General features: G+C 33.3%; 1 protein-coding gene across 2 annotated transcripts in view; it reads left to right on the forward strand.

Moving 5' to 3' along the window:
• The window catches only part of LOC106472438 (casein kinase I), a 40,488-nt gene that overhangs the window by 3,457 nt on the left and 9,184 nt on the right, over positions 1 to 27,847 (forward strand). For both annotated transcript variants that reach the window (XM_013933088.2, XM_013933086.2), the window contains exons 2-6: positions 5,881 to 5,987; positions 22,401 to 22,527; positions 25,047 to 25,145; positions 25,913 to 26,052; positions 26,551 to 26,704. In XM_013933088.2, coding sequence (XP_013788542.1) covers positions 5,881 to 5,987; positions 22,401 to 22,527; positions 25,047 to 25,145; positions 25,913 to 26,052; positions 26,551 to 26,704 — 627 coding nt within the window. The remainder of the gene's footprint in view (positions 1 to 5,880; positions 5,988 to 22,400; positions 22,528 to 25,046; positions 25,146 to 25,912; positions 26,053 to 26,550; positions 26,705 to 27,847) is intronic.

The following is a 27,847-nucleotide window of genomic DNA, read 5'->3' on the forward strand; positions in this document are numbered from 1 at the left end:
CTGGAGGTAAGATGTGACACTTTAAAATCAGTTTTGTTACATGATTCTCAGGGTTAGATGTGACACTATTTGAAATAAGTTTTAATACGTGATTCTGGAGGTAAGATGTGACACTTTAAAATCAGTTTTGTTACATGATTCTCAGGGTTAGATGTGACACTATTTGAAATAAGTTTTAATACGTGATTCTGGAGGTAAGATGTGACACTTTAAAATCAGTTTTGTTACATGATTCTCAGGGTTAGATGTGACACTATTTGAAATAAGTTTTAATACGTGATTCTGGAGGTAAGATGTGACACTTTAAAATCTGTTTTGTTGCATGATTCTGGAGGTATTGTGTAAATTGTTAACCGTGAATACTTAAATATCATATTGCTAAAGATAAAGTTGCTTTTTGGAATGGAGCTAGCATTCCTTGGAGGGAGAGGATGTTTATTAATTGTTGTAAATCAATCTTCACACTAAAAATGGGGCAACACTTAACACAGTTTACCACAATTCACTATATTTAGCTCCATGATCATCACATTTGGCAGTTGTTGCTTACTTGACTTAGTTCAAGCATGTAGCAGTTGAAGCTTGAGAAATTTTGAAAACATTTTTGATTTTTCCAGATTTCTGTCATTTCTTATTTTGAATGATTGCATTTGATTATTATGGTTGAAAGTTTAATTAAGGTGTATGGAAGGTTTCTTGCCAATATACAACTTGTAATCTCTTTATGAAATGATTAAACACGTATTGTGTTCAGGGATATATATATAAAAGATGATTGGTTTTACATCACTGTATAAAACGGATGAGTAAGGTATGGTTATTGGTTACTCTGCAAATCTAAGTATTAATAATACTGATTAACTGGAAATGACTTGTACATTCCTAAGGTATAAAATCTAAACCTTGACCTTCCTAGTCACACTCCTTTCTATTTGCTTTTTTTATAGAAGACTTGAATGATCTGTCATTTGATTTAGGCAAGTCAAATCCGTTGTAATCCTACCATTAATCTTTTTTTGATATCTACGTACATACAAGACACTTAATTTTCTGCTTTATATTAAAGATAGACCATGTCTTGGTTATAAATTGTATCTTCAAGATTGAATTATTGCTTTAATCATTGACATAGTTTCTGTAACTGTACCATCTTTTATGTTATGTACAGTGCTATACAGTTTTATCATTCATTATATGTTGAACTGCTGTAATATTGTTTGTACTTCCATGTGTATTTTTCATTTCTATTTAGATTCTAAATTGTTATTATAATTTATATCGACCATTCCATATCCATCATTTAAATAAGATTGTTTCTTCTTTTTTTTTCAGTATTGTTGATTTGATTGTACTGTATGTCCTGAGTTCAACTACTGGAAAAAGGTGTTAGCTGTAAGACTTTTACTTTATGTCATGAGTTCAAGTACTGGAAAAGGGTGTTAGTTGTGAGACTTTTACTTTATGTCCTGAGTTCAACTACTGGAGAAAGGTGTTAATTGTGAGACTTTTGCTTTATGTCATAAGTTCAAGTACTGGAAAAAAGGTGTTAGTTGTGAGACTTTTACTTTATGTCATGAGTTCAAGTACTGGAAAAAGGTGTTAGCTGTAAGACTTTTACTTTGTCATAAGTTCAACTACTGGAAAAGGGTGTTAGTTGTGAGACTTTTACTTTATGTCCTGAGTTCAACTACTGGAGAAAGGTGTTAATTGTGAGACTTTTGCTTTATGTCATAAGTTCAACTACTGGAAAAAGGTGTTAGTTGTAAAAGTTGTACTGTATTTTTTGGGTTCAACTATTGGAAAAAGGTGTTAGCTGTAAGTCTTGTACTGTATGTTTTGGGTTCAACTACTGGAAAAAGGTGTTAGCTGTAGAACTTGTACTGTATGTTTTGGGTTTAACTACTGGAAAAAGGTGTTAGCTGTAGAACTTGTACTGTATGTTTTGGGTTCAACTACTGGAAAAAGGTGTTAGCTGTAGAACTTGTACTGTATGTTTTGGGTTCAACAACTGGAAAAAGGTGTTAGCTGTAAGTCTTGTACTGTATGTTTTGGGTTCAACTACTGGAAATAGGTGTTAGCTGTAAAACTTGTACTGTATGTTTTGGGTTCAACTACTGGAAAAAGGTGTTAGCTGTAAGTCTTGTACTGTATGTTTTGGGTTCAACTACTAGAAAAAGGTGTGAGCTGTAAGACGTGTACTTTATGTTTTGGTTTCAACTACTGCAAAAAAGTGTTAGCTATAAGACGTGTACTTTATGTTTTATGTTTGAGATCAACTACTGGAAAAAGGTCTTAGCTGTAAGATGTATACTTTGTATTATGTCTGAGTTCAACTACTGGAAAAAGGTGTTAGCTGTGAGACTTATTCTGAGTTTAACTACTGGAAAAAGGTGTCAGGTGTGAGACAATTTCATACAGTACATTTATGTTTTGGAATCAAGAGTATGGTCTGTTAACAGTATATAGTCATTATTGCACACATTTTAATGGCAAATTAGTTTTTATTTGTAAGAATAGCAGTGTTTTTGAATGAGCTTCAGTGGAATATTATCACATTTTTGACAATGTGTTTAAAGATTAGCCATAATGAAATATGCATACTACTGCATGACATTACAAGATTGATTTTGTTCTTTTATATTTCTTAATTTGAAATCACCACCACATGAAATTTTATGCTTATGAAATGTTTCAATGGTTTTGTATAAAGATATATTTAAAATATAGATTACCTTACACAACATATGGACAACAAGGGATCATTTCATCCCTCAAGGGATCAAAAACTTTGTAGAATCTTAAGTATGCTAAGGCCACACCCTTTACATTGCTTAGAAAACAAATAACATCCTTAAAAAAACAGATTAGTAAGGTTAGAATTTTTACCACTATAAAAGTAAGACTAACTGTCCCACAATTTCTTGGTCAACTTTTCTCACATCCTTTGAAAAATAGATGTAAAATTAGCAACTTGCCAATCCTGTCACCTGCCCACTGCTGAGGATGCACATTTCTGCATTTAGCATTCGTTCTTGTGTTCTCACAACACAAGTGTGCATCGTAAATACAAAAATGTAAAGATTACACGTTTTAGATTTGTTATTATTGCTATTGTTTAAATTGAAAAACAATGATATTGCACTAAAACTCTTGTCCCAAGTGCTTGTGTATGCATGGCTTAGATGCCGTGCCCCCGCCTGTATGTGCTCCACCATTTTCGTATTCATGGCGTGTTAGATCCCACTTTTGTCTTGTAATAATAATTCATGATTGTGTGGCAGCTAAGCATCGGTAGAATTATCGATGTACTGCTGTCTATGATGATGAAAACTCTTATCAAGTACTTGCCATAGATGATGCCAAGCACTGAAGCAGTTAATGTGTTAATGTATCAAAAATTAAGAAAATGCAAACATGTTCTTTGACCTTCTTTAAAACTGTATAAAATCTAGTCTGTTCTTTATGATTTATCTTTTTTTGTTTTTTACTTACCACCAAGGGATTGATATCAACATTTAGATATTTTCCATTGAATGTTCAGGTCAGAAATATTACAAATAACATTTCTTGTCAAAAGAGAAGAGAATATTTAAAAGCTTAGTCATCTCCTAGTCTTCATTATGTCATCATTCTCCGTGATAGTTTGTGGTTTGGTAATGATTAACACATTATATTTTGTAAATAAACCTTCTGTTGAACTCCTTTATCATTTGGATAATGGGGATGCATTTGAATGATTGATTTAACCAATAAACTCATAAAATTCTGTTAACAATACCATCTTCCTTAAAAATGTACAAACTATGTTAAACGTATTACAAACCTGTAAAGATCATAACAGGAAAACAGAGGAACTGGAATTGAATTTCCGTTAGATGGGAACCGTAGGCTTTTCTGTGGTCAACATAAAATGTAAAGATGTATGTAAATAGATGAGTTTTGATAAAGAACCATAATGGAATCTATAACTTAATATATACACATATATATTTCTATAAATTGATTTTGTCAAGATAAACTTAGTAGCCTGAAACTGCTTAAAGAGGTATATCAGTCCACTCAAAATTTCAAAGTTGTGATGTAACTAGGATACTATTTAGAGCCTTAATTGTATATTTATGCTAATTATGAGACTTAATTATATTTGGCAAGCTGGTATACATTGTTAGAAGTTTAAATTTTCATTGTTCACACACTGTGTTTAATTAGGTGATAATAATTAATATTCCTGTTTCGTTGCTAGCATGTCATTTTTAAAAATTGGAATGGTGACAGCTCTAATCAAGATTTTGTTTTGGTATAGAGCAAAAACAGTTAGCCTATGACTGTTTTCTACATATACATATGAAACTTTGATAATTTAGTGTAGGAATATGATATGTACGTGTGTTCTTACTTATATATGCCATATTGAATATTCTTAAAACTTGCTGAGTGTGGGACATTAATGTATGTAAAATCTAGATTATTGTAACTGCAGTTCTAAGATATCTTTCTGTTAGTAGTGCATCTTATTTTTAAAAATATGTTTATATAAGTATTAAAAATTATATGTTAAATGAAGTAGTAGTGTGATTCATGTGTTGGAGCCCTTCTCTCACAGTTTAAAACAGTAGTAGTGTTGAATCCCTTCTCTCACAGTTTAAAACAGTAGTAGTGTGATTCATGTAGTGAAGCCCTTTTCTTACAGTTTATAACAGTAGTAGTGTGATTCATGTGTTGAATCCCTTCTCTCACAATTTAAAACAGCAGTAGTGTGATTCATGTAGTGAAGCCTTTTCTCACAGTTTATAACAGTAGTAGTGTGATTCATGTGTTGAAGCCCTTTTCTCACTGTTTATAACAGTAGTAGTGCGATTCATGTGTTGAAGCCCTTCTCTCACAATTTAAAACAGCAGTAGTGTGATTCATCTGTTCAAGTCTTTTTTATTTGCTAAGCTGAAAGGTATATATATGTTAACAAACAGAGTTCGCTTATGTATAGTTAGATTCTACATAGGTGTATTAGAATGTTTATGTAGGATAAGATTGTGAAGTAGATGTTTATAACTTGTAAAGTGGGGGTGAATAAAATATAGATTCTGAGTGAATTGTGTTTGTACAAAACTAAACATTACCAGAGTAGCTGTAAATTTATTATATGTGGAGACATTTTGTGGTGATTTTTATTGTGTATTCATTGTAAAGAACAATTAAGAGGTGTTCATGTAATAGCATGAGAAAAAAATCATTGATGCTTAAAGTAAATTAATGCAATTTCTTGTTTTTTTTCTTTACTTTTACAATGTGGTGTTGACATGTCATCATTTTAGAGACCATGGATTGTCCTGAATTAAACATGTTTTTATATATGTGTCATTTTTAGCATTGTGTGTTATTTATTTATTATTTTAACATTATACACGAGTACCAAAAATATTAAACCTATGATTTTTCCAATTTGGGTGCCAAAAACTTTCTGCTCAACTAAGTAATTTTATCATTTGTTGCTATTTTTTATACGAGTAAAAATGAACCTTTCCTGATTTCATACAAATATACATGTACTGACATAGTTAAGGCTTGAGTCAGTTGTATTTGTCTATAATGAAAACAAATACTTTGACATGAAGTTATGATGTAGAATAACAGTTAGTATTAATTATGGATTGTAAATATTTATAGTGAAAACAAAGGGTACAATGCTCGACATAAGGTTATAATGTAGAATGACAGTTAGTATTAATTATGAATTATTAAAGTCTATAGTGAAAACAAAGGGTACAGTGTTTGACATAAAGTTATAATGTAGAATGACAGTTAGTATTAATTATGGATTGTTAAAGTCATTTACAAAGTGAATGACTATAAAACATATAAATTTGTAAATGATTTTTCCAGGAAGTAGCAGTAAAGCTTGAGTCAACAAAAGCTAGGCACCCACAGTTGTTATATGAAAGCAAGCTATACAAAATTCTGCAAGGAGGTGTGGGTATTCCTCATATACGGTAAGTAAAATTTACCTATTTATGTTCCCTAGCTATATTGTATAACAACTAGTGTATATACTTTTGTTATGTTGCGGAGTGTATGTAAGATACAAATTTCACTTTGTCTTTTAGCTACACAACAGAAATCAGTGATATACTCATTCATTTTGATCACAAGTTGTTGTGTCCATATTTTCTACTTTGTCTGAAGTAAAGGATGTACATTTCATATTAAAGAGTAAATGAGTGAATCATTGCTGATAAATTCAAGGCTCAAAATTTTTTGGAAGAGCCACTTGTTTTGCAGGGTGATAGAAAATGTTTACTTGTCCTACCAGGTGTTTCATTAAATATAATTTTCTAAGGTCATAATGAATACAGTAAAACTTTAGGCAATGACTTTATTATCGGCAGCAGTTACTGAACATTTTTGACTCATTCTGACTGAAAGTTATTTGCTAGAGGGATCAGATCCCAGCATATTCTCAATAAATGAATAACATTTTTATAGTATTGGAGCTTTGACTTTGCAGTAATCAGTGTTATTTTACATGATGTATGTGGAAGTATGATATGCATCAAGGGAGGGAAACCAGTAATTGATTAAAGTTTTGAGCTCATGTTCCAAATAACGTTACATAAACGAACAGATCTTGATATTCACCATGGCCTACAGGTCCCAATAGGCAATGACATTTTTTGAAGTAATAGTGTACAGAGTAGTTATACACATAAAACTGCCATTTTATTATCCCAGCAAAATAAATCAGTGCCCTAAAAGGCTAAAGAAAAAAATATATAACAATAAAAAACAATACACTTTTCTACTTTTTTTTTTTTTTAAAGCTCCCCCTACTTCCTAGTAATGAGCTGACTCAAACTTTCCCACCACTCACCACATTTGTGCACTCAGAATCTGGTACCACACAATGGTATGGCACTTGTAATGTTCCTTCCTTCAAAATAACGAATGTTTTAAGAAAGTGATAAAATGAATAAAGATACTGATAAAACAGAAGATGAAAATGTAGAGTGTAGTAGAAGAAAGATTTTATCAGGCTTGAATATGACTGTGAAAAAATGCTATGTTTTATGATGTTTGTCATCAGTTTCCCAGTCTAACTGATGAAACTCGCAGCTTTTTTAGTAGGAATTCAGGCTTACGGTAAGAGTTCATAGTATAGCAGGTGTCTGTCTGCCATGACTGTAGCAAAAAATCCATAAGATGCCCCGTAGGATGTCCACAATCTTTCTAGAAGAAGGTTACAATGGTGACAGTGCTCTGAGAAGGTTAGTTGTTGTTTTTATTCCTGCTTTAATGATTTCTATATACAAGAAGTATTGTAATTCAGCTGACTAGTGGTGCTGTAATTAGATACTTGTCACTAAACCACTCATTTGTGGTTTTAAATTATGAAAAACAATACAAAGAAAAAAACTTTAGCATACATAAAATCTTCATATATATATACAAGATTCTTTAAGATATTTAGCTAGTAAGGTATGATTGAAAACTTTCAACTTGCAGTCTTTTGCATGTTTTATTTATATATATATTTCCAAACAATAACATTAAGTAGCTATTTTGTTCAATGATATTATTTTGGACAATTATATTGGACTTTATAATTTCCAATTCAGGTGTTTTTTGCATTAATTGAAAACTACAAATGTTGATTTTTCATATATCATACTTGCATTTCCACAATATGGTAATAACAGCAAGAATGAAAGCATGTTTTATTGAACAGATATGTGGATTTTACATCTTTTATTCACAACAGTTATTTAAAATTATTAACATGTATTTTTTCTTTTTTTTCCAGATTCAGTGTAAGCTGGTATTCTGCACTGGGAAGAAAAGCTGGTTACTTTTGGATCTGATGAGGCTTCAATTATAGTTGGGAAGAAAAAAGTGTTTCAGTTTTTTTTAAATCAGATGTACCCCATTTGTTTGACACCCACTTTCTTGCCCATAAACTTGAACTTGGAGCTTTGGTTGCCATCATAGAGGTTGCCCAAATGAATCAAATATTAAATGTCTTAATTGGCATTTACAATTGGCTGTTGCTGAAGCTATGGAAGAAAAATTACAGGAACCAATTAATCTTGGAGGAACACAATAGCTGTCTCATCTTCACCATACACTTACAACACTCATGAGGAAATGCTTTCCCATCCTGATTCATTTTGAGCATGTAGCTGAAGCAAAATCAAACAGCCCATAAATGATTGGAAAGGCACAGATAGTCACTGTTCTAAAGAATTATGGATTTCTTCAATATGCTTTCCTTATGCAGGCTGTTGCATTTTAGCTTAAAATGTCAGGCAGATACCACAATCTTGAGTGATGCCATTCAAGCACTGGAAACATTCTACCTTTCTGTAACAGCTATGTACCAATAACCTGGACCACATCTCCAAGAATGTCTTTATAAATCTCATGACAGATCATGTTAGGGAGTCCAGTTTTCTAGATATGATCAAGATGCCTGTAATGCATTTGAGCAAACCAAAGATACTGTTAGACAAGATTTAGAACCATTTAAAATAACACCTTGAGATCATGGAGACTAGAGATATTCTTGTAGCTGCTCATGTTGCTGATGTTTGGAAATGGCCTCAAAATCATCAGGAGTTGTCAGTCTTTGGAACTGTTAAGATAAGGAATGGTCTCAAAATCACCAGTTGTCAGTCTTTGGTACTGAGAAGATAGGGAATGAGCTCAAAATCACCAGGAGTTCTTAGTCTTTGGTACTGAGAAGATAAGAAATGGTCTCAAAAGCACCAGGAGTTGTCAGTCTTTGGAACTGAGAAGATTGCAACTCCTTTAACCACGTTGAATCAATTCTTCTCTTAAATAGATGTGACTGTTATTTAGCACAATACTAGGAATGAATAAAACTTAAAATTTTTGTTCAATATCAAAAACAAAGACATCCCACAGAATTGTGGCATTTGCTTTTAGAAGATGATAGCCTTCACTAAAGGTTTTAGAACATCATGTACCTTTTGAAGATTGTTCAGGATCTTCCCATGGTTACAGCATCATATGAGAGAGGGTTTGTCACTCTCAGGAGAGTTAAAAATTGACTGGTATTCAATATGCTGTTCTTAATTTGAATTTAGGAACCAGACAATACAGATTACACTGCTGCATGTGTAGTGGTGAAATGGTTGAAAGAAGACAATGTAGTACAGTTAAACTATGAGTAGCAATTATAAGTCCACTGAGTGACACTAAATTACAGTAAACAGCTCTGTTTTAAAGGGTAATGGGTTGCCATAGATATAGTGTATATGTTGTCAGGTGTTCCACAAATGTACTGTTTTAGTAATGTGCCTATAATTTTGCTTTGCTTTATTATTTTGACAGCTTCTGAAATGGTCTTACCTTCTTACACAAAGCTATTTCAATCCTTGTTTGCCCTCTAAGCATTGCTTAAAAATAATTTTGCCAACAGCGCACCAGTATTTATACCCCATCAGTTTTGCACTATTTCTAAACATGTACATATCATGTGCCTACTCTCCACCAATAGTATCACACAATCTATACTGGCGCAGCTAGCTCCCTCTGCTATTCCCACTCAGTCCTCACTTTCTTGATTGGCATGACCTTGCTTAGATGTGTACTTAAACTTTCCAAGTGTGACTACAATTTTTCCTTGTGATTTGTTGCCGTTTCTGATGAAATTTATTCACCAATTTACTAATTTTTGTATTTGAATTTAAATTGTTTACACGATTTAGCATTCAAGTAATTTCTTGTTTCTAAATTCTACATATTCTTAGTATGAATTCAAGGTTTAACCCTATCAACACAGGTCAAAGGCCATGTCATCACATTTGTTTACTCACATTCAAATTTTTATCCAAATACTATTATATGAATTTATGTCAATAAGTTTGGTATCAAATTGAAGATTATAATTCAAATTTAGTATTATACATTATTCAATTTCTTAATTTCAAAGTAAATATAAAAAAAAAACATAAATATTGATTATTGTGTGTCACGTTGTATGTCAAATCCAACATTGGTTCAGATTAGATGTTTGTTATGTCCAAGTTCAAAGTCTATAGTTTCTTACAAATTAGGAACTCAAATTACCTATATTGAGAAGCTGGTATGTAAAATAAGAACCTCCTATCTTTTCTATTTGCTGGGATGTCGCTACATGTGCCATGCCTACCTCTTTACATTTTTCGAAACGCTTACATACATCTGCTTCTGTCTATGACATGTGAATAACCAATCAAAAGCTCAGAATGTTCCCTTAGTGACTTTCTTAGCCTTCTTCAAATCTACGGATACCAAACTCTCTTTTTATACAAGATTCCAACTGGTAAGGTAAAACTTTATGAGCTCGAAATTTCCTATTTTTTTAGACCAAAATATAGCTTAAGTACTAAGCTTGATAATTTATAGTGGAATTCTATGGTATTGATATAGTAATTTATGATTTTTGATTATATCAAAATACATATATAAAACCTCAAAAACATTATTTCGTTTCACATCCTCCATGTGCAAAATTTGATAAGGCTTAGCAACCTACGTCAAGCAGCAAATGAATACAAAGTTTGTAACTAGAAGAGATAATTGTTTGCTATAGTTCTTTATTTACTGTTCTATATTTAAGAAAAATAAATTCAAGAACTTATTTGTAAATAGTAATAATGTATATACATGTATAATGTATTATAACTGAAATGTGACTGTATCTTACAAAATACTAGTTCACTAAAACAGAGCCAAGACAGGTCACTTTGTAAAGGCCAATTTTATACTATTGGATACGGTAACATGAGTGCACATGGGCCTCGTCATTGCAGTTTCTATAATGTTAGCTAGGCACGGCTGAAAAGGTCAATATAATAAAAATAATAAATATATATAAATGTATAATGTTAAGATATTTAAGCTATTTAGACTAAACTCTTGTATTTTCATGTTATAATTTGTAGTCATTTTGGAACAAAAAAAGAATTATTTATATTTATTTCTTAATTTTGTATGGTGGTTACGAGGTCGGTCAAATTGACAGACCCTGTATAAATTTAGGGTAGAGAAAATAAGAGATAAAATATAAAGTTTTACTGAAAACAAACATTTGAAATGTATTTAGGAGGTTGTAGAGATTACGCTAATGATATTTGAGATTTTTGGGAGGAAGAATAGTTTTTTTAATCATAACATAAAAATCATTTTGGACTAGTAACGAAATATATTCACAAACAAATATTTAGCAAAAATACTTCATTAAAATATCTGTTTTTTTTTTGTTGTTGTTGTTGTTGTTGTTTTTTTTGTGTACAAAAGACTTCTAATCGTTACTAAAAGTCTGCCAAATTTTGTGAAGATATGCCTACTGCATTAAAAGTTATAATATAAATACTTAACATGTGCAAATATGTATATGAACTTGTGTATTTTATACCGAGCCCATCACAAAAGAGTTAATGTGGTGGACAATGAAATTCCTGCAACAGGAAACAAGACACACTGTATGATCTTCCAGGATGGGGAATCAACTTTATCTGCAGAGGGATTAATGTTCTTGGTACACAGGAAGTTACAGAGCCTTATGTTCAGCTAGCAAATTCTTCTCTTTTTCTACCTGAACCTGTTTCTGAGGAAGATTACCACCCAGATCAAGAAAATTTGGACTCCGTTTTCCTGGTACTTTCTTTTTTTGGTCCATCACATTCTACACCCAGTCAGGAGATTTCATCTCCCACTCTTTTCTTACAACTGGTTAATCAAGTTTGTTATATTTCGAGTATTTCCCCTACGGCTTATGATTCCTTGCCTTCCTTTAAATTATCATGTTTTCCTCCTTCACCTGACATAAGTATTCTTTCTCAGAGATGTTTTGACCAACCACAGTTGGGTGTGGAATCCCCCCCCCCTCATTTGTTGAACTAGTATGCCTTGGCTTACCATCAAGCCTTGGATCCTTTTTGGATCCTCTCCTTCCCCTGTGGGGCTCGAATCCTGGGGTTTCAGTCCACTTGAATCGAAATCACTTTACCAGGATTCGTCTTGCCCTACATTATCTTTCCTCTCTCTAATTAATGTCTGAAACCTTTTGCCAATCACCTGAAGCCTTTTCAAATGTACTGAGGACCCTCCTATGGCTTGTTTATTGGTTTTCACCTTTTGTCTCAATACTTGGCTGTTGTGTTGTTGGGATTTGTAAAGAAAGGATGCATTACCTGAGGGTGCTTCTTCTCCTACCCCAGAAGCCAGCATTATTGGTGACACATTTGAGGTTCCAGTCCCATAGAGACCAGATTACTCCACTTTTTTGGCATTGTGGCAGCACTTCACAACATATCCGTGGGTTCTACGGGTTCAGGCAGATGGTTTCTGCCATCGGTTTTGGTCCCCACCCCCTTTCCCTCTCCCCATTTTCCTTTCCTCCTCCTCAGGATTGTTCCTCTTTCTGTCATATTTACAAAGCTGTTCAAGACCTCTTACGCAAAACAGCTATCAAGCAGGTTTTACCCACTCAACTGGGGTTTTATTCCTGTCTCTTAGTTGTCCCCAAGAAGGCGGGCAATTGGAGACCAATCATAGACCTGTCCCATTTGAATTCCTTTCTGGACCGTCTCCCCCCTCTTTTTACTATGGAGTCCTACCTCTCACTTTGATGGGTATTTTCCAACTCTGGATGACCAAATTCGAAGTGACAGATGCCTATCTTCACATTCTGATTGCTCCAGAGTCGTGTTGTTTTCTTCCATTCATCCAAGGGAATTGTAAGTTACAGTTCAGAGCACTGCTATTTGGTCTCTCTTTGGCTCCTTATGTATTTTATGGAGTGGTTCACATGTTTGCTCATCACCTTGACTCGTTGGGTTTTCAAACTCCCCATTACATGGATGACTGGCTCCTGCTTGCCTGTTCCCGTGGTCACTCACACAATCACACATGTTTACTTCTCCAGGAAAAAACATGGGTGGGTTTTGTGATCAAGTTGGAGAAGTCTGTTCATACCCCCACACAGTACCTGGTTCATTTAGGGGTTTATCTCAATTCACACCTCAGTCAGTCCCAGTCTTCTCATCTTCATCTCTGGGATATGGAGCAAGCAGTCACAAAAACCCCTTACCTCTCATTCTCACATGGCACGAGATTCTATCTGTTTTGGGGGATATGGACTTTCTTGGAAGCTCTCATTCCCATGGATTGAGCTCACGTGCATTCACTTCAGTGTATACTCCTCGATCAGTGGAAGTTCTTCCTCGATCCCTTGGACCATCCTGTTACCCTTCCTTCCATGATCGGGGCCAACCTTTTTTGATGGCTCGATAGGGACCAAACCACGGTGGGGGTTCCCATTCCTCCTTTTCATCCAGATGCTTCTTTGGTGGATTGGGTGCTTTCCTCAGCTCACAAGCGATTTTCGTTTTGTGGTCAGTCGAGGAGTCTGATCTCCATATCAACATCCTCGAGCTACTAGCAGTTCATCAGACTTTGACCTATTAACTTCTTTTCCTGAGGGGACAGGTGGTTATGGTACACTAAGACAATTTCATGGTTGTCAGTTATCTCATCAACAAAGTGGAACCAAATCCCGGTCTCTTTGTTTTTGGACTCTGGAACTTCTTTTCTGGGCCCCCAGTCACTACAAGGTGGTCTTGGCTTGTCATGTTACTGGTGCTAGGAATCTGGTTGCTGATCATTTATCTCGTCCCAACCAGATTCTTCCCACGGAGTGGTCCCTTCATCTACAGGTCTTTTGGTAGGTGTGTTCTCAACTGGGAAAACATCATATCAATGCCTTTGCCACTCATTGGAACACCAAATTACCTTCCTGTTTGTCTCCCATTCCACACCCATCAGCTCTGGGAGTAGATTCATTCAGTGAGGATTGGAGGAGGCTTCACATCTATGCTTACCCTCCGATCTGACTCCTATGCCTGATCAGGTATGCTTTACCTCAAACCCACACTAGTGTAGAGTAACTCTATAATGCTCACTGTTGAGATGGAGTGTTTCTGTCAGACCACTGGCCACTTACCCAGTGGTATATATGTACTACATATCAACCAATTTCAATCTGTGATGGGCTTCATGAGTAAAGCAGAAGGGGTCTGTTTTACCATCCTTGCCGACCCTTTGTTTGGATGTATTGGAGTTGGTCTGCTTTTCAAAGTAGGGAATTGCAGACTTTCTGTGACATTCCTCCGGACTACCCGCCATTATTCTTCTAGTGGAGCACAGGAGTCCTTACCACTCCCAGTTCCCATGGAGGCTTCTTCCTGAGTGTATATCAATTATACAAGGCTCTTCCACTGGATGTTTTCACCTGGGTGGTCTACACTTGACAAAATCACTTACTCAATTATACAAGGTGCTTCCCCTGGATGTTTTTGTGCAGGTGGACCACACTTTACACAATAACTTAATCAATTGATGATGCATTTCTGTTGGATATACAAGACTGTTTAGGCATTATTATTTATTTTGTGAGTTAATGTGTAATGATTGTTTATTTTTCACCACAGGAGTGCTCAAGGCTGCTTGTTTTAAAAGTGTTAGTTGTGACAACTTTGTTTATACGTAACTGTACGAGTTGTACATTGTGTTTGCAATTACATTGTTGTCTAGGCTTTACTAATATTGTTGACATCACTTTACTTGAATCTTCGGTCTTTTTCAAGGCCTCAGTGAACTAGGTATGTACATATATAGGTGACTCATGAGTGCAAGCCAAGATATGAAGTAACATTCAGTAAAGTCAGGTGCAGTTCAGTCAGAAAATTAGTTAGCAAAAGAAAATGGGAAATTAGCTGGAGTGTGAGTGATTATCCATAATGAGCAGTATTTTATTGTGAGTTTAACAGCTTAATATAGAGAAGGAAAATAATTTGTCTTTTTAAAGGGTGTTCTAAGGTAATTGAACCCATCTGCGTGGACTTTGACATAAAGTTTAGGATACAACTGTGGTAGCCCATGGGGTAGTGTAAGTGAATTATTCACTGATACTATAGTGATAAGAGTAGAGAAAAATCGTTCATCTTGTCATTTGGATTCAAAAGTAATTGAATCAGCCTAAGTGGACTTTTGACAAGAAAAGAGAATTATTTAGAGTTTGAGATACAACTGTGATATTCATAGTGTAAAGAACTTTTTGAATATATTATTTTAAAACAAGTGGGTTGTTTACTGTCTGTTTATGGTTTGAATTTATTGCCAACAAGTCAGAGACACCTACTGCTGAAGAATCTTCAGCCCACATATATATATAAAACAGTTTCCCCTGGATATTTCTGCCCAGGTGGACTGCACTAGACAAAATACTTTAATCAAAGATATGCCATTTCCCCTAGATGATTTTGCCCAAGTGGACCACACTAGATACTAAAACATCATCAATGGGTCGCAACATCAAACCCAGCTCGAGTTTCCCCTTGTTGTTTTTTCCCCAGGTGTACCTCACTAGACAATATAATTTCATCAGTTGTTGTCTTCATGTATTAGATCACACAGTCCTCATGCCCAAGCCACATGTTGTTATTCTGTTTTTCACACAATATCTGGCACAATTCTGTGAAAAATGGTAAATATGTTCTTTGGAACATCCAGCACTACCATCACTTGTCCAGTGCTGTAAGTATTATTACTGCATTCAATTGTGTCTACTTTTTTTTTCATTCATCCCATTTTGTGTTACTTTCCTGGGTGTATAGCATACCTGTTCCAGAAGTAATGTGATTCCTCACTTGTGTGCTTCATTTTTATCTCGTAACACACCCATTCATTGTCAGATGTCGCTTTCCACTTGGTTTGATATTTGTATGCCTCCTTTGTAATGTGGAATTCTAGCTTTGTGTGAGAATAGGTAAGGCCATTTCAGAAGTCAACTTTTTCTTGCACTGAAAAGGTTTTTTGGATAGGTACTTGCCTCCTTTTACACACTTCCCACCCTTCCTCCCCACTATCAGTGTTTTTGTGTTAATATCTGCCAATTTTTGAAAGTGAGGATTGAGAAGAAATAGCAGAGGGAGCTAGCTGCACCAGTGTAAATGTTGCAATACTATTGGTGGAGAGTAGTCACATGATCTGCACATTTTCAGAAATGGTCCAAAACTGATGTGATATAAAGACTGATGTACTGGCAGCAGAAATGTATTTTAGCAGTGCTTAGAGGGCAAACAAGGGTCGAGATAAATTTGTGTGAGAGGAGGCAAGTACCAATTAGAAATACATTTTCAGTGTAAGAAAATGTTAACTTTTTAAAGTTATAAGTTTAATATCTCCTTCAGTTTTTCAGAACCCCACTTCTTAACCCTTTAAGAATGATACTGTTTTATTTTTTTATATGAAATACTTTACATTACAGTGTCTAAGTTATAACAGAAAAAAGCTTTTTTTTAGAATTTTTCAAACATTCTCTGTGAAGGTGCATTTGAAAATCTACTATAGTAAGTAACATTGTTGCAGAAAATAGCTCTGGTATTTGCCCATTAGTTTTAAAATTTATATCAAATATTTTGTTTATAAATACAATTTTGAATGTGTGTAAAAAAAAGATATGAAAAGTCTACAACAATTCTATAATTTTCTGCTAAACTATTTTGAAACATTTTTAAAAATTCTCTTAATTTTTTTTTCATTGCTGTACAAGAGAGGAAGAAAATTTGTTCATTTGTCTTTCTCAAGAAAAAATAAAATTCCTTCCTTATACAAGTGTACTTATTTGTTTGTATTATACCTTCTTTTAAGTACGCAAGCCTTTTTTCATTCTGTTTTACCTGACTCTACTCCATATCTACATCCTCTTCAAACTGTTGTTATATACATATTCACACATGAACACACATATAATGTATTAGGCCACAAAATTTGTATCCAGGCCAGTAAAAACACTAACTCAGTAGCCCAAAGGGCATGTAGCTAAAAATCTAAATTTATATCCCTGACAAAGAATTCATAGAGGTTGGAATAACCCATGCAAAAAGACATGAGAATGGGATGTGCTGTGGTGTATGGAGGTGTTGAGAAACACGTGCACGTACCATTGGCAGTCAAATGAAGCTGAGAAAAATTTTAATGTACAGATACTTTTAAATTATGTATAAACTAAGCATTTGTTTTACAAAATGTCAAGTATTTTGTACCAGAATTAAGCTTTTCCAAATCACAGCCCCAATTAAGATGCCATTCGTTATGCATGGTAACGGCATCAGGAACCTCAGTGCTGAAATACATGTTCTGACAAAGCGATAACAGTAACAGTTTAAGTATAAATAGCAATAAAAGAAGTTATTTACTGAAGTCTGCCCATTTATTTTTAGCACAGCCATTACTCTACAAGTGAGTTAACCTTAACCAGCTGAAATAATGCACTTGTCCAGTGCATGGAAAAAGTCATCTTGCCCTTATTCATCCACTACTCATATATACAAGTGGATGAGTGGAAATTTTGAGGCCTGACAAAGAATGTAGGTAAGGAGTGAAAGAAAGATGCAAAATAACATCTTTAAAAAGAAAGAGGGGGGGGGTAAAAATTTATTAAATATAAAAATGTTTAACATTGGATGTTGTGGATAATATTGTAACAGATACTCAGTGTCTGTCCTATTCAGTAGCTGAATAGTTGAAATTTTCATCTTATTTACCAAGAATTTTGGGAAATTCACTTGTTGCATATTGCATGCTAACTTGTCCAATTTAATTAGAGGATATTTTATATCCATCACCGTAAAAGGGTGTGCATATTCTTTCAAGAAAAAATAGACCCCCATACTAAAAGCAGGTACATCAAAATTTTAATGTAAAAACAAAGAAAAGTTTGTGGTGGTTTTGTCTTTGGGCTGTGTTGATACTTTGATTGAAAGTAAGTTTTCTGTGTTTTTTTCATGTATCAACAAGAGAAACATTACTGCCAATACCACCTTAATTTAGCTAAATTTGATTATTAATCTGTTATAGATGCTTTGTTAAAAGGTAAAACATGTGATCCTTGAGATTATGTCTTTGATAGTTGTCCCTCAGATAAGTTATCAGTGAAGTGGAGTTAGATGTGTTCCTTGAGATTATGTCTTTGGTAGTTGTCCCTCAGATAAGTTATCACTCAGGTGGAGTTAGAGTTTGTGTATCTAGCACATTGTGACTACCCACAACCACCTAAAAATCAGAATCCATATAACGTATACTACACTGTAACAGAGAAAAAAAAATTGTTGAGATGTGTTCATTTGGGGATATTTCTTCCACATTGGCATTTTGAACTGATACAGTTCATCAGGAATCATCTATGTTCATTATAGTTTCTTGCCTTTGGGAACACATAGCCCCAGTAGGCTTTTCATCATATATGGCCTTGTGGGGCTACCCCCTCACTTGTTTCTTGTCCTCTTTGAGGGTCTTGAGGGGGAATGTTTTTGGTGTGCCACTCATCACTCCAGTCCTGTGGGAGATCTGGTCTCCCACTTTGTATACCAATGGACTTCCTTTGCTACAACCTATTGAGTTCTTCAGATGTGATCTTAGTGGTTTTTCCTGTCCTTTTACCCTCCACCTTGCCTGTTTTGACTATCATGGGACTGTTTTTCTTCCCCATTTTAGGTTTTTACTCCTCTCTTTTTGTCATTCCCATAAAATAGTTGGTTGGTGACCAATCATTAGTCTGTACTATTTGACTCAACTTTGGTCTTACCTCAACTCCCACTGAATGTTTTTCTCACTCTGTAATACTTACTCTCCTTGATGATGAATGACCTGGTTCAAGGTCTTGGTCTTTGTCCACTCACCACAAATATTAAGTTCTCTGCCTGTCCCTTCAAGTTGGCTATGGCCCCTTCTTTTTTCTTTGAGTCTGTTGGACTTTTGCTCGATAGTTATGTTCTTGAAGTGTATTGTTCCTCTACTCAATAAACATTTGGCTGTACTTGCCCCTTTCAGTGTGGTTTCCTCCATTGCAACCTTCCTTCTTCTTCAGAAGTATTCTTGTTTTGGGTAACTGGTTGAATTCTCCGATTGAGTCTCAACCCCCATCCCACATCTCATTCACTTAAGGGTCTTTCTCACATAGATGCTTTGTTAAAAGGTAAAACATGTGTTCTTCTGTTGTTTCTTCAATCCCCAATATGGTGGCATCTTCTTCCAGTTCTTCTGTTTTCTTGAACTTCCTTTTTTGCACCTATGACCATCACATTCAGTTGTTGGTCTATCATATCTTGGGAGCTCAGGGCCTCGTGATAGATCAACAATCTTGTCTATGCCTGGCTAATTTCTATAAAGTGGTTTTTCCATCCTAGCATCTACCTAGACTTGCACCTTCTGGCCTCTGCAGTGGACATTTGCTAGCAACATGATTAGAAATACTATGTCAAAGCAGTTTCTCATTGGAGGTAATGATAAAATAGAAATCACAAACTGAAGGTGTTCTTTTCCAAATTCTAATTATTTGTCTGTTGTTACACAAATGCTAGGCTTCTATTTAAAATATTTGAAAAGAAAACATGTACACATTGTTATAACAGTTAAATGATAAACTACTAACTTGTATAATTAAACACATATATCTATCTGGTCAACTTAAATAACTGTTCATAAATAAAAATCAATGTCAACCACAAATATTAGGGCCCTTTCTTCCCCCTTGGCTTCTTTATTCAATAAATGTCCATTCACAACATAACATTTATCTTCCAAAATATTCTTTATGTCTGGCACTATATGTAAATGTCTCCACTTCACGGTGGTCCTTATTATAATCGATGGCAGAGTCGCCAATGGATACACAATCTTCTTGGACAAAAGCTTCATTATCCAATATTTTATCTTCTTGAAGTTATTCACACGAAAACTTATAGAATGCACTAGGACCCATCCGTAAGTATTTAACTGTACCGAGTCTACGACAGAATCCAGAGGAATCGAATTTGTTCACACAGGCAGTAATTTTCACAACTGCCAAACACTACAGCAACTTAAGTGTCACACACTAAACTACAAACTGTTCAAATCGGCCTGCTTATAGTTTCTGGGGAAGACTGGAAGTCACGTGCTGCTTGTCATGGTTGTAATATTTAATGAGATGATGTCACAATACTGCAACCCAAATTACTCAGTACATTACAATCATTGAGATAAAATATCATACCCATTACACAAAATACTCTTTAGAATAATATCATATTTATTAATATTTAATACATGAAACAAATAATCATGACAGTTGCAGGTAAATTTAGAAAAAAATAATGTTACTAGGAGCAGTTCTGAATTTGCTAATGTGGAAACAAATAACTAGCAACCACCTTCAACAGTCAAGGTCGACAGCTGCATATCTGAGCAGTGATCTAGTGTGACTTCTTAAGATAGTGGTGCACTAGAAAATTTAACTGATAAGGAAAAAGAATCAGGGACAACTTAGCTACCTGAAATCTGGAAGTTTTTACTGAAATCTGAGACTGTTCTTGACATGAAATAAGTTCAAATTAAACTAATATTTTTACCTTAATGTGGTTCTAAGTTGTTCAGGAAAATACTAAAGGCCAAAAGAAAAGAAACAAAACCTTTTATGTAAAACAGCAAACCTTCTATAAATCTACGATAATATGTTTACCCTTCATGAAATTTTCAAAAGTAATTTTACTCACTCACTCCTTTCAGCTTTACACCTTGTCATTATAAACTACTAATGATAGTAAATAAAATGCAAATATCAGAAAATTCAAATGTATTTTTATAAATATAGAATATTTAAAAGGAATACATGATAAAATCACACTTTCTGACAATAAAAAAAATTCTTCCTACCTTCCGACTTGCACTGGCTTTTTACCGAGTTACTGCCTCAAGGCATTTAGGAGTGAGAAAAGGTTTCCCTGTTGGTCAAAATTATTGATAAACAATCATCCCAGTCAATATTGATTCAAAGAAACCTACACGTGGGTAGTAGTAACATAAAAATGACTTTCACGATCACAGTGGGTCATTGGGGAAGTGGAAATGTGCTAACACAAATTAAATTAATGGAACAGCTTTGAGATCAGGCATAAAAATACTGGAAGTTTGTGGCACAAAGTTTTTTCAAGTTTGTGGTACACTTGCGATCCTGTGTACAATTGACACATCTTTATTAGTTTTTCTGTAAAATCACACAATAAAGATTCCTTTCTTTTACAACTTATTGAAAATATAATATATATTAACACATGAAAGAGCTTGTATATTTGTGAAGTTATTACCAATCAGCTTGAAAACATGTGTAGAAAGAATTGATTCTGTCCAAGAAAATACAAAAACTGATAACCAACAACTAAACTTAAAAGTGATGTGCAGAAAATTTTATAAGTTGAAGGTATTCGTGTAAATAACAATTATACACTTGTTATGGTTTCTGTGCAATAAGATTTATTGAAAATGCAGTAAGTTTGATTAATCATTATAATGGATTACTAGAAATTAATTTGGCACGTTGGGTATAGTATGCCATTCAAAATAATTGACATTTGTTTTTCACTTCAGAAATATCTAAAATTCATTATAGAAAGTGACCAGTTAATTAAGTGACCAACTGTGTATAGATAAATACATTTTTGAGTACAGATTGGTATGTTTTAATTGGAATTATGAAACATTTGTTGTTTTACATGCATGTACACAAACACTTTTTGGTGTTTGTTAAATGTTTCAAAGCAGAGAGAGAGAGAAAGTACTTTATAAAAATGGTTCTGACAAGAATTGTCCATTTAATTATGATGTACTAAGTTTGTACTTTTTTATTAACTCTTCAAATATCTGCTGTCTAAGATGTTTTGAATTAGACTTGAGAAACTGTTCATCTGTTTAAAGTTGTTGAGACAGTATGGGGTTTCTAAAGATCTTTATGTACATCTATTTGAGAAAATGTTCATCTATTTAAAGTTGTTGAGACAGTATGGGTTTCTAAAAAACTTTATGTACATCTATTTGAGAAACTGTTCACCTATTTAAAGTTGTTGGAATGGTATGGGGTTTCTAAATATCTTTATGTACATCTATTTGAGAAACTGTTCACCTATTTAAAGTTGTTGGAACGGTATGTGGTTTCTAAATATCTTTATGTACATCTATTTGAGAAACTGTTCACCTATTTAAAGTTGTTGAGACAGTATGGGGTTTCTAAAGATCTTTATGTACATCTATTTGAGAAACTGTTCACCTATTTAAAGTTGTTGAGACAGTATGGGGTTTCTAAAGATCTTTACGTACATCTATTTGAGAAACTGTTTACCTATTAAAGATCTTGGGACAGTATGGGTTTCTAAAGATCTTTATGTATATCTATTTGAGAAACTGTTCACCTATTTAAAGTTGTTGGGACAGTACAGGTTTCTAAAGATCTTTATGTACATCTGTTTGTCATTGAATTGTGAACACTTCTAGAAAAAAATCTGTGATTATTATTTCTCTTTATAAAGATGGTATGGACAAGAGAGAGATTATAATGTCTTGGTGATGGACCTTTTGGGACCTAGTTTAGAGGACCTTTTTAACTTCTGTTCCAGAAGGTTTACAATGAAGACTGTGCTTATGCTAGCAGATCAGGTAATTCCCCTTATTTTTTTTCTTCTTTACTTTATATTGTTAATTTTGTGTCTAGCTTTTAAAATAATTTCTAATACTACCAGCTGTTTCTTATCGAATATACGTAATGATTGTCATCTTTTATTTAATAGTACCAGTTGTTTGTTGTAGAATATACGTAATGGTTATCATCTTTTATTTATTACTACCAGTTGTTTGTTGTAGAATATACGTAATGGTTATCATCTTTTATTTATTACTACCAGTTGTTTGTTGTAGAATATGTGTAATGGTTATCATCTTTTATTTATTACTATCAGTTGTTTGTTGTAGAATATATGTAATGGTTATCTTTTATTTATTACTACCAGTTGTTTGTTGTAGAATATATGTAATGGTTATCATCTCTTATTTAATACTACCAGTTGTTTGTTGTAGAATATGTGTAATGGTTGTCATCTTTTATTTGTCCACATGATAAAGTCGGGATATTTTCTATTTTTGTTTTTGTTTTTCTAAAGATCTTGTTTAAAAATTCTTATCACATTTAGTTACATAGATAATAATATTCTTACCTTGACATTTTTTGTATGGAGATATTTAATATTCTTAGAAAGATGATACAGTTTAGTAGTGAAGTGTAGGTTGTCATTATTACAGTATGACCTTAGAGTTTTGATAGATGATACAGTTTAGTAGTGAAGTGTAGGTTGTCATTATTACAGTTTGACCTCAGTGTTTTGATAGATGGTAGTTTAGTAGTGAAGTGTAGGTTGTCATTATTACAGTTTGACCTTAGAGTTTTGATAGATGATACAGTTTAATAGTGAAGTGTAGGTTGTCATTATTACAGTTTGACCTCAGTGTTTTGATAAATGATAGTTTAGTAGTGAAGTGTAGGTTGTCATTATTACAGTTTGACCTCAGTGTTTTGATAGATGATACAGTTTGGTAGTGAAATGTAGGTTGTCATTATTACAGTTTGACCTCAGTGTTTTGATAGATGATACAGTTTGGTAGTGAAGTGTAGGTTCTTCACTACTAAACTATCATCTATCTGTAGGTTGTCATTATTACAGTTTGACCTCAGTGTTTGGATAGATGATACAGTTTGGTAGTGAAATGTAGGTTGTCATTATTACAGTTTGACCTCAGTGTTTTGATAGATGATACAGTTTAGTAGTGCAGTGTAGGTTGTCATTATTAGTTTGACCTCAGTGTTTTGATAGATGATACAGTTTAGTAGTGCAGTGTAGGTTGTCATTATTACAGTTTGACCTCAGTGTTTTGTATTTCTGAGTCCACTTTGTACTACAGTGTTAGCTAGAATGAATAAAGTGGTGTGAGGAGAAATTTATGAGAAAGTGACAAGATGTAACTCCTGCCGAAATGAACAGAAATCTAACTGGAAGCTTAGAATACATAGGAACAAACTACAGATTTGGGAAATTTTTTTTTCTTTTTTAAATATATTATAGATATTATTTTCACTCTGAAAATGTTTTCATGTTATACTATATTTGTGTCAAAGCTACAGAAATCGTATTGTATTAAAGTACATCAGGTAAGCCTAGTTAGGTTTAAATAGTATGGTAGACAATTGAAAAACATTTAAATGACTCAAATCCTTTTAATTGAATATTGTTGTAAAGTTTTATCATATTCAAACAACATAGATAAGTAAAAAAACTTATTTATTGAAGAAATCTATACTTATTGGAAATCAATTGATCTTAACCAAAAATTTTGTTAGAAAAAATATTCTTACCTTGTCTGGCCTGATGTAGTTTTGACAAATCAGATCATAAGTCACACCAATAAGTCATTTCCAGACTTTGCTTTGTTTTTTAGGAATTATAATTGAACGTGCTAGCTACTGCAATTTATAAAATAAAGTTTAAAAAGTTAATGTTAATGAATACCAATCAAATTCAAACTGATTGGATATATACGAAATGGAAGTTGAGATTCAATGAAGAAAGAGAGTATTTTTAATGTTTTATAAAGAAAGTGTTTCACAGCAACAGTTTGGAAATTATTTAATGTCAAAAATGATGAAAGATAAACCAAATTATCTGGGTTTTTTTAAGCCAAAAGTAAACATTTTTTAGTATGTTATTACCATGTTTCAGTGTGCAAAAGCAAAAAATCAAGGAATAAGAAGAGCATTTAAATGTGCTTGTGTTACACTATGTTACAAAACTTTTTACTCGGTACTCAGGATGGATTGGCTGCAACACTCAGTCTGACTTGAAATGTCATTTTATGTAGCTTTATGGAATGACAGAATATTTACAGAATTGGAAACTCATTTCAGTTTATAAAATCTCTGGTGCTGATTATAGATGTTTGGACATTAAAACATGCGTTAGTAGACCTTTTTAACACTGATACAACTCTCATAGTATTGTTTCAAAGTCTGTCTGTTTTTTTATACGTGCCCTCACACTTTCTAAAGTAAAAAATATTGTACTAAAATTATTTTGTATTTTCAAACAGATTCTGCAGATGAAATATGTTACAAATCTTATCCATTTCAGATGATTGGAAGAATTGAATATGTTCACAATAAGAACTTCATTCATAGGGACATCAAGCCAGACAACTTTTTAATGGGCATCGGAAGACACTGTAATAAAGTACGTTTTACTGTGAGAGATAAAAAAAATCATTTTCTTCTCTCAAAACATACAATCCAGTCAATAAATTAAAGAGCATCTTTGACAATCACTTATCAAAGAGCCACAAGAAAATACTTTGAAATAAAGTGTAATTTCTGTTTTGTTGTTTAATATCCTTGTGGATGATTATTACCGTTTGTCAGAGTTCAGGAAATAGTTCTAGATGCATTTCAGTAGTTCACATTTTTATGTATACAGATTCGTTTGTTATTTTACTTTTGTGACATTTATGACTTATTGAAAAAAAAAATCAAACTTTACTAAATTACTATTAATATTATTTTATTCTGTTAGCATAATATTTTCCAATAAAATACATATGGGAAAAGACTGTGTAGTTAAATTTCACTGTGTCTGATTCTCAACATATTTTAAGCCAAAAGTTGTTAATTTAAATATTTATTATATCTCATTAAACAGATTTTTGATATGTTTACAGCTGAAAATAAGTTTAGTGGCTCTTGTGGTTTAAAGAACACAGTACTGTGTCTATTAATTTACCAAGTTTATAAAGTTTATTTGGTAAAGTTTCTGCCTTATTTTGATCAAGAAAATGTATAGTTTTTAGTACATATCCTGTGTAATAGTTAAGAATCAAAAAGTATGTTTCAGAGCCAAATGTTTTAGAACTTCATTAGACTATTAAGATAAAGCATAAGTTATCTTATTAGGATCTCTGTGGTTAATACTGTCCCTGTATTAATGACATATTTTGTTTACTGTAGTTATTCCTGATTGATTTTGGCCTTGCAAAAAAGTACCGTGACAACCGAACTCGTCAGCACATCCCATATCGTGAAGACAAGAATTTAACTGGCACAGCTAGATATGCAAGCATAAATGCTCATCTAGGAATTGAGCAAAGGTAATATTTAAGTTTTTAGTGCTGTGTAATGCCATATAAGTTCATCTTACAAGTATTTTAACACTAAGTTGAGGACATAGAAATAAACAATTATTGTTTGATCTTAATTATACAAATTGATGTATACTTAGAAAATTATTTTTATATTTTACATGTCAGTCTTTGAAGTTACTAAACATTGACTAATATATATATTCCTTAAAAATCACATGTGCTTTGTAAACTACATTCCTTTTACTTCTATGATCTGATTTATTTGTATATTTAGAAGTAATTTCCATCTTCCTATTAAAAATTTTTGTTGTTGTCTAAGTTAAAATACCCTCATGGGACAAGCATGAGATTTTGGTATAGTATGTTAAATTATTTATGGATAATGATTTTTGTCACATGAAATTCTAGAATAATCTTTTCTTTAAAAGTTCATTAATGGGTTGTAAGTGATTGAACTCCTGTATTTCTGAAGTTACATCTAACACATATGTTATCAATACATAGTCGAAGAGATGACATGGAATCCTTGGGCTATGTTCTTATGTATTTCAATCGAGGAACACTTCCCTGGCAAGGTCTAAAGGCTGCAACTAAAAAACAAAAATATGAGAAGATCAGTGAGAAAAAAATGTCAACTCCAGTAGAAGTCCTCTGTAAGGTTAGTACGTTTTAAATTCTTATCTTCAAGTTAACCATATAGTTCCAGGCTTGGCATGCCCTGTGGGTAACAGGATCAAAACCTGATCATAATTGCCTTTTTAGCTATGGGGGCAAAGTATTTATTTCTACTATTTGTTGATAAGAGAAGCCCAAGAGTTGGCGATTGGTGCTGCTGGCTTGTTTCCCCATCTTTGTTTAGCAGTTTAAAATTAGAGACAGTGGTTTTAGTAGCTCTGCCTGAAAAAACAAACCAGCAAACAGATCCAGAAAATATATCTAACAGATTATCTTTGAACATGCATTCTTTTGTTGGGAAAATATTGGGAACAGTATTACCAGCAAAAGTCATATTAACCCTTTCAATACGGGTCACAGGTGAAAGGCCATATCATCTTGTTTGTTGACTCGCATTCAAAATTTTATTGAACTACTATTTCATGAACTTATGTCAGTAAGTTTGGTATCAAACTATAGATTACAATTCAAATTTTAGAACTATACATTACTCAATTTGTTATTTTAAGAGTAAATATTAAAAAAACATAGATAAACATCGATTTTTGTGTGTCACGTAGTATGTTGAATGCAGCACTGGTTCAAATTAGATGTTTGTGAAGTCAAAATACTAAGTCTGTAGTTTCATACGAAATAGAAACTCAAATTACAGATATTGACAAGCTAGAATATAAAATAAGAACCTCTTATCTTTTCTATTTGCTAAGATATTGCTCACGTAATAAATCAAACATAGTGGCACCCCGCTCTCCTCCTTCCATTTTTGGAAATGCCCCCTTATAAACATTTACTTCTATATATGACATGAATAACTAATCAGAAGCTCAGAAGGTCCCCTAGTGGTTTTCTAAGCCTTTCTAATGTACCTAACATCATTTCTGTCATTTAAATCAAGATTTCAATGAGGTAGGTTGTGTCTTTAGTTTGCTCAAAATTTCATATTTTTTTTAGATCCAAATACAGCTTAGTTACTAAGTTTGATAAATTATAGTGGAAATCTATGGTATTGATGCAGTAATTTATGATTTTTAGTTATTCAAAAGTATATATAAAACCTAAAAACATTATTTGTTTCTTATCCTCCACGTGCAAAATTTTAAAGGCTTGGCAACCTACATCAAGCAGC

Source organism: Limulus polyphemus, unplaced genomic scaffold, assembly GCF_000517525.1.
Source record: "Limulus polyphemus unplaced genomic scaffold, Limulus_polyphemus-2.1.2 Scaffold5339, whole genome shotgun sequence".
Taxonomy (NCBI): Eukaryota; Metazoa; Arthropoda; class Merostomata; order Xiphosura; family Limulidae; genus Limulus; species Limulus polyphemus.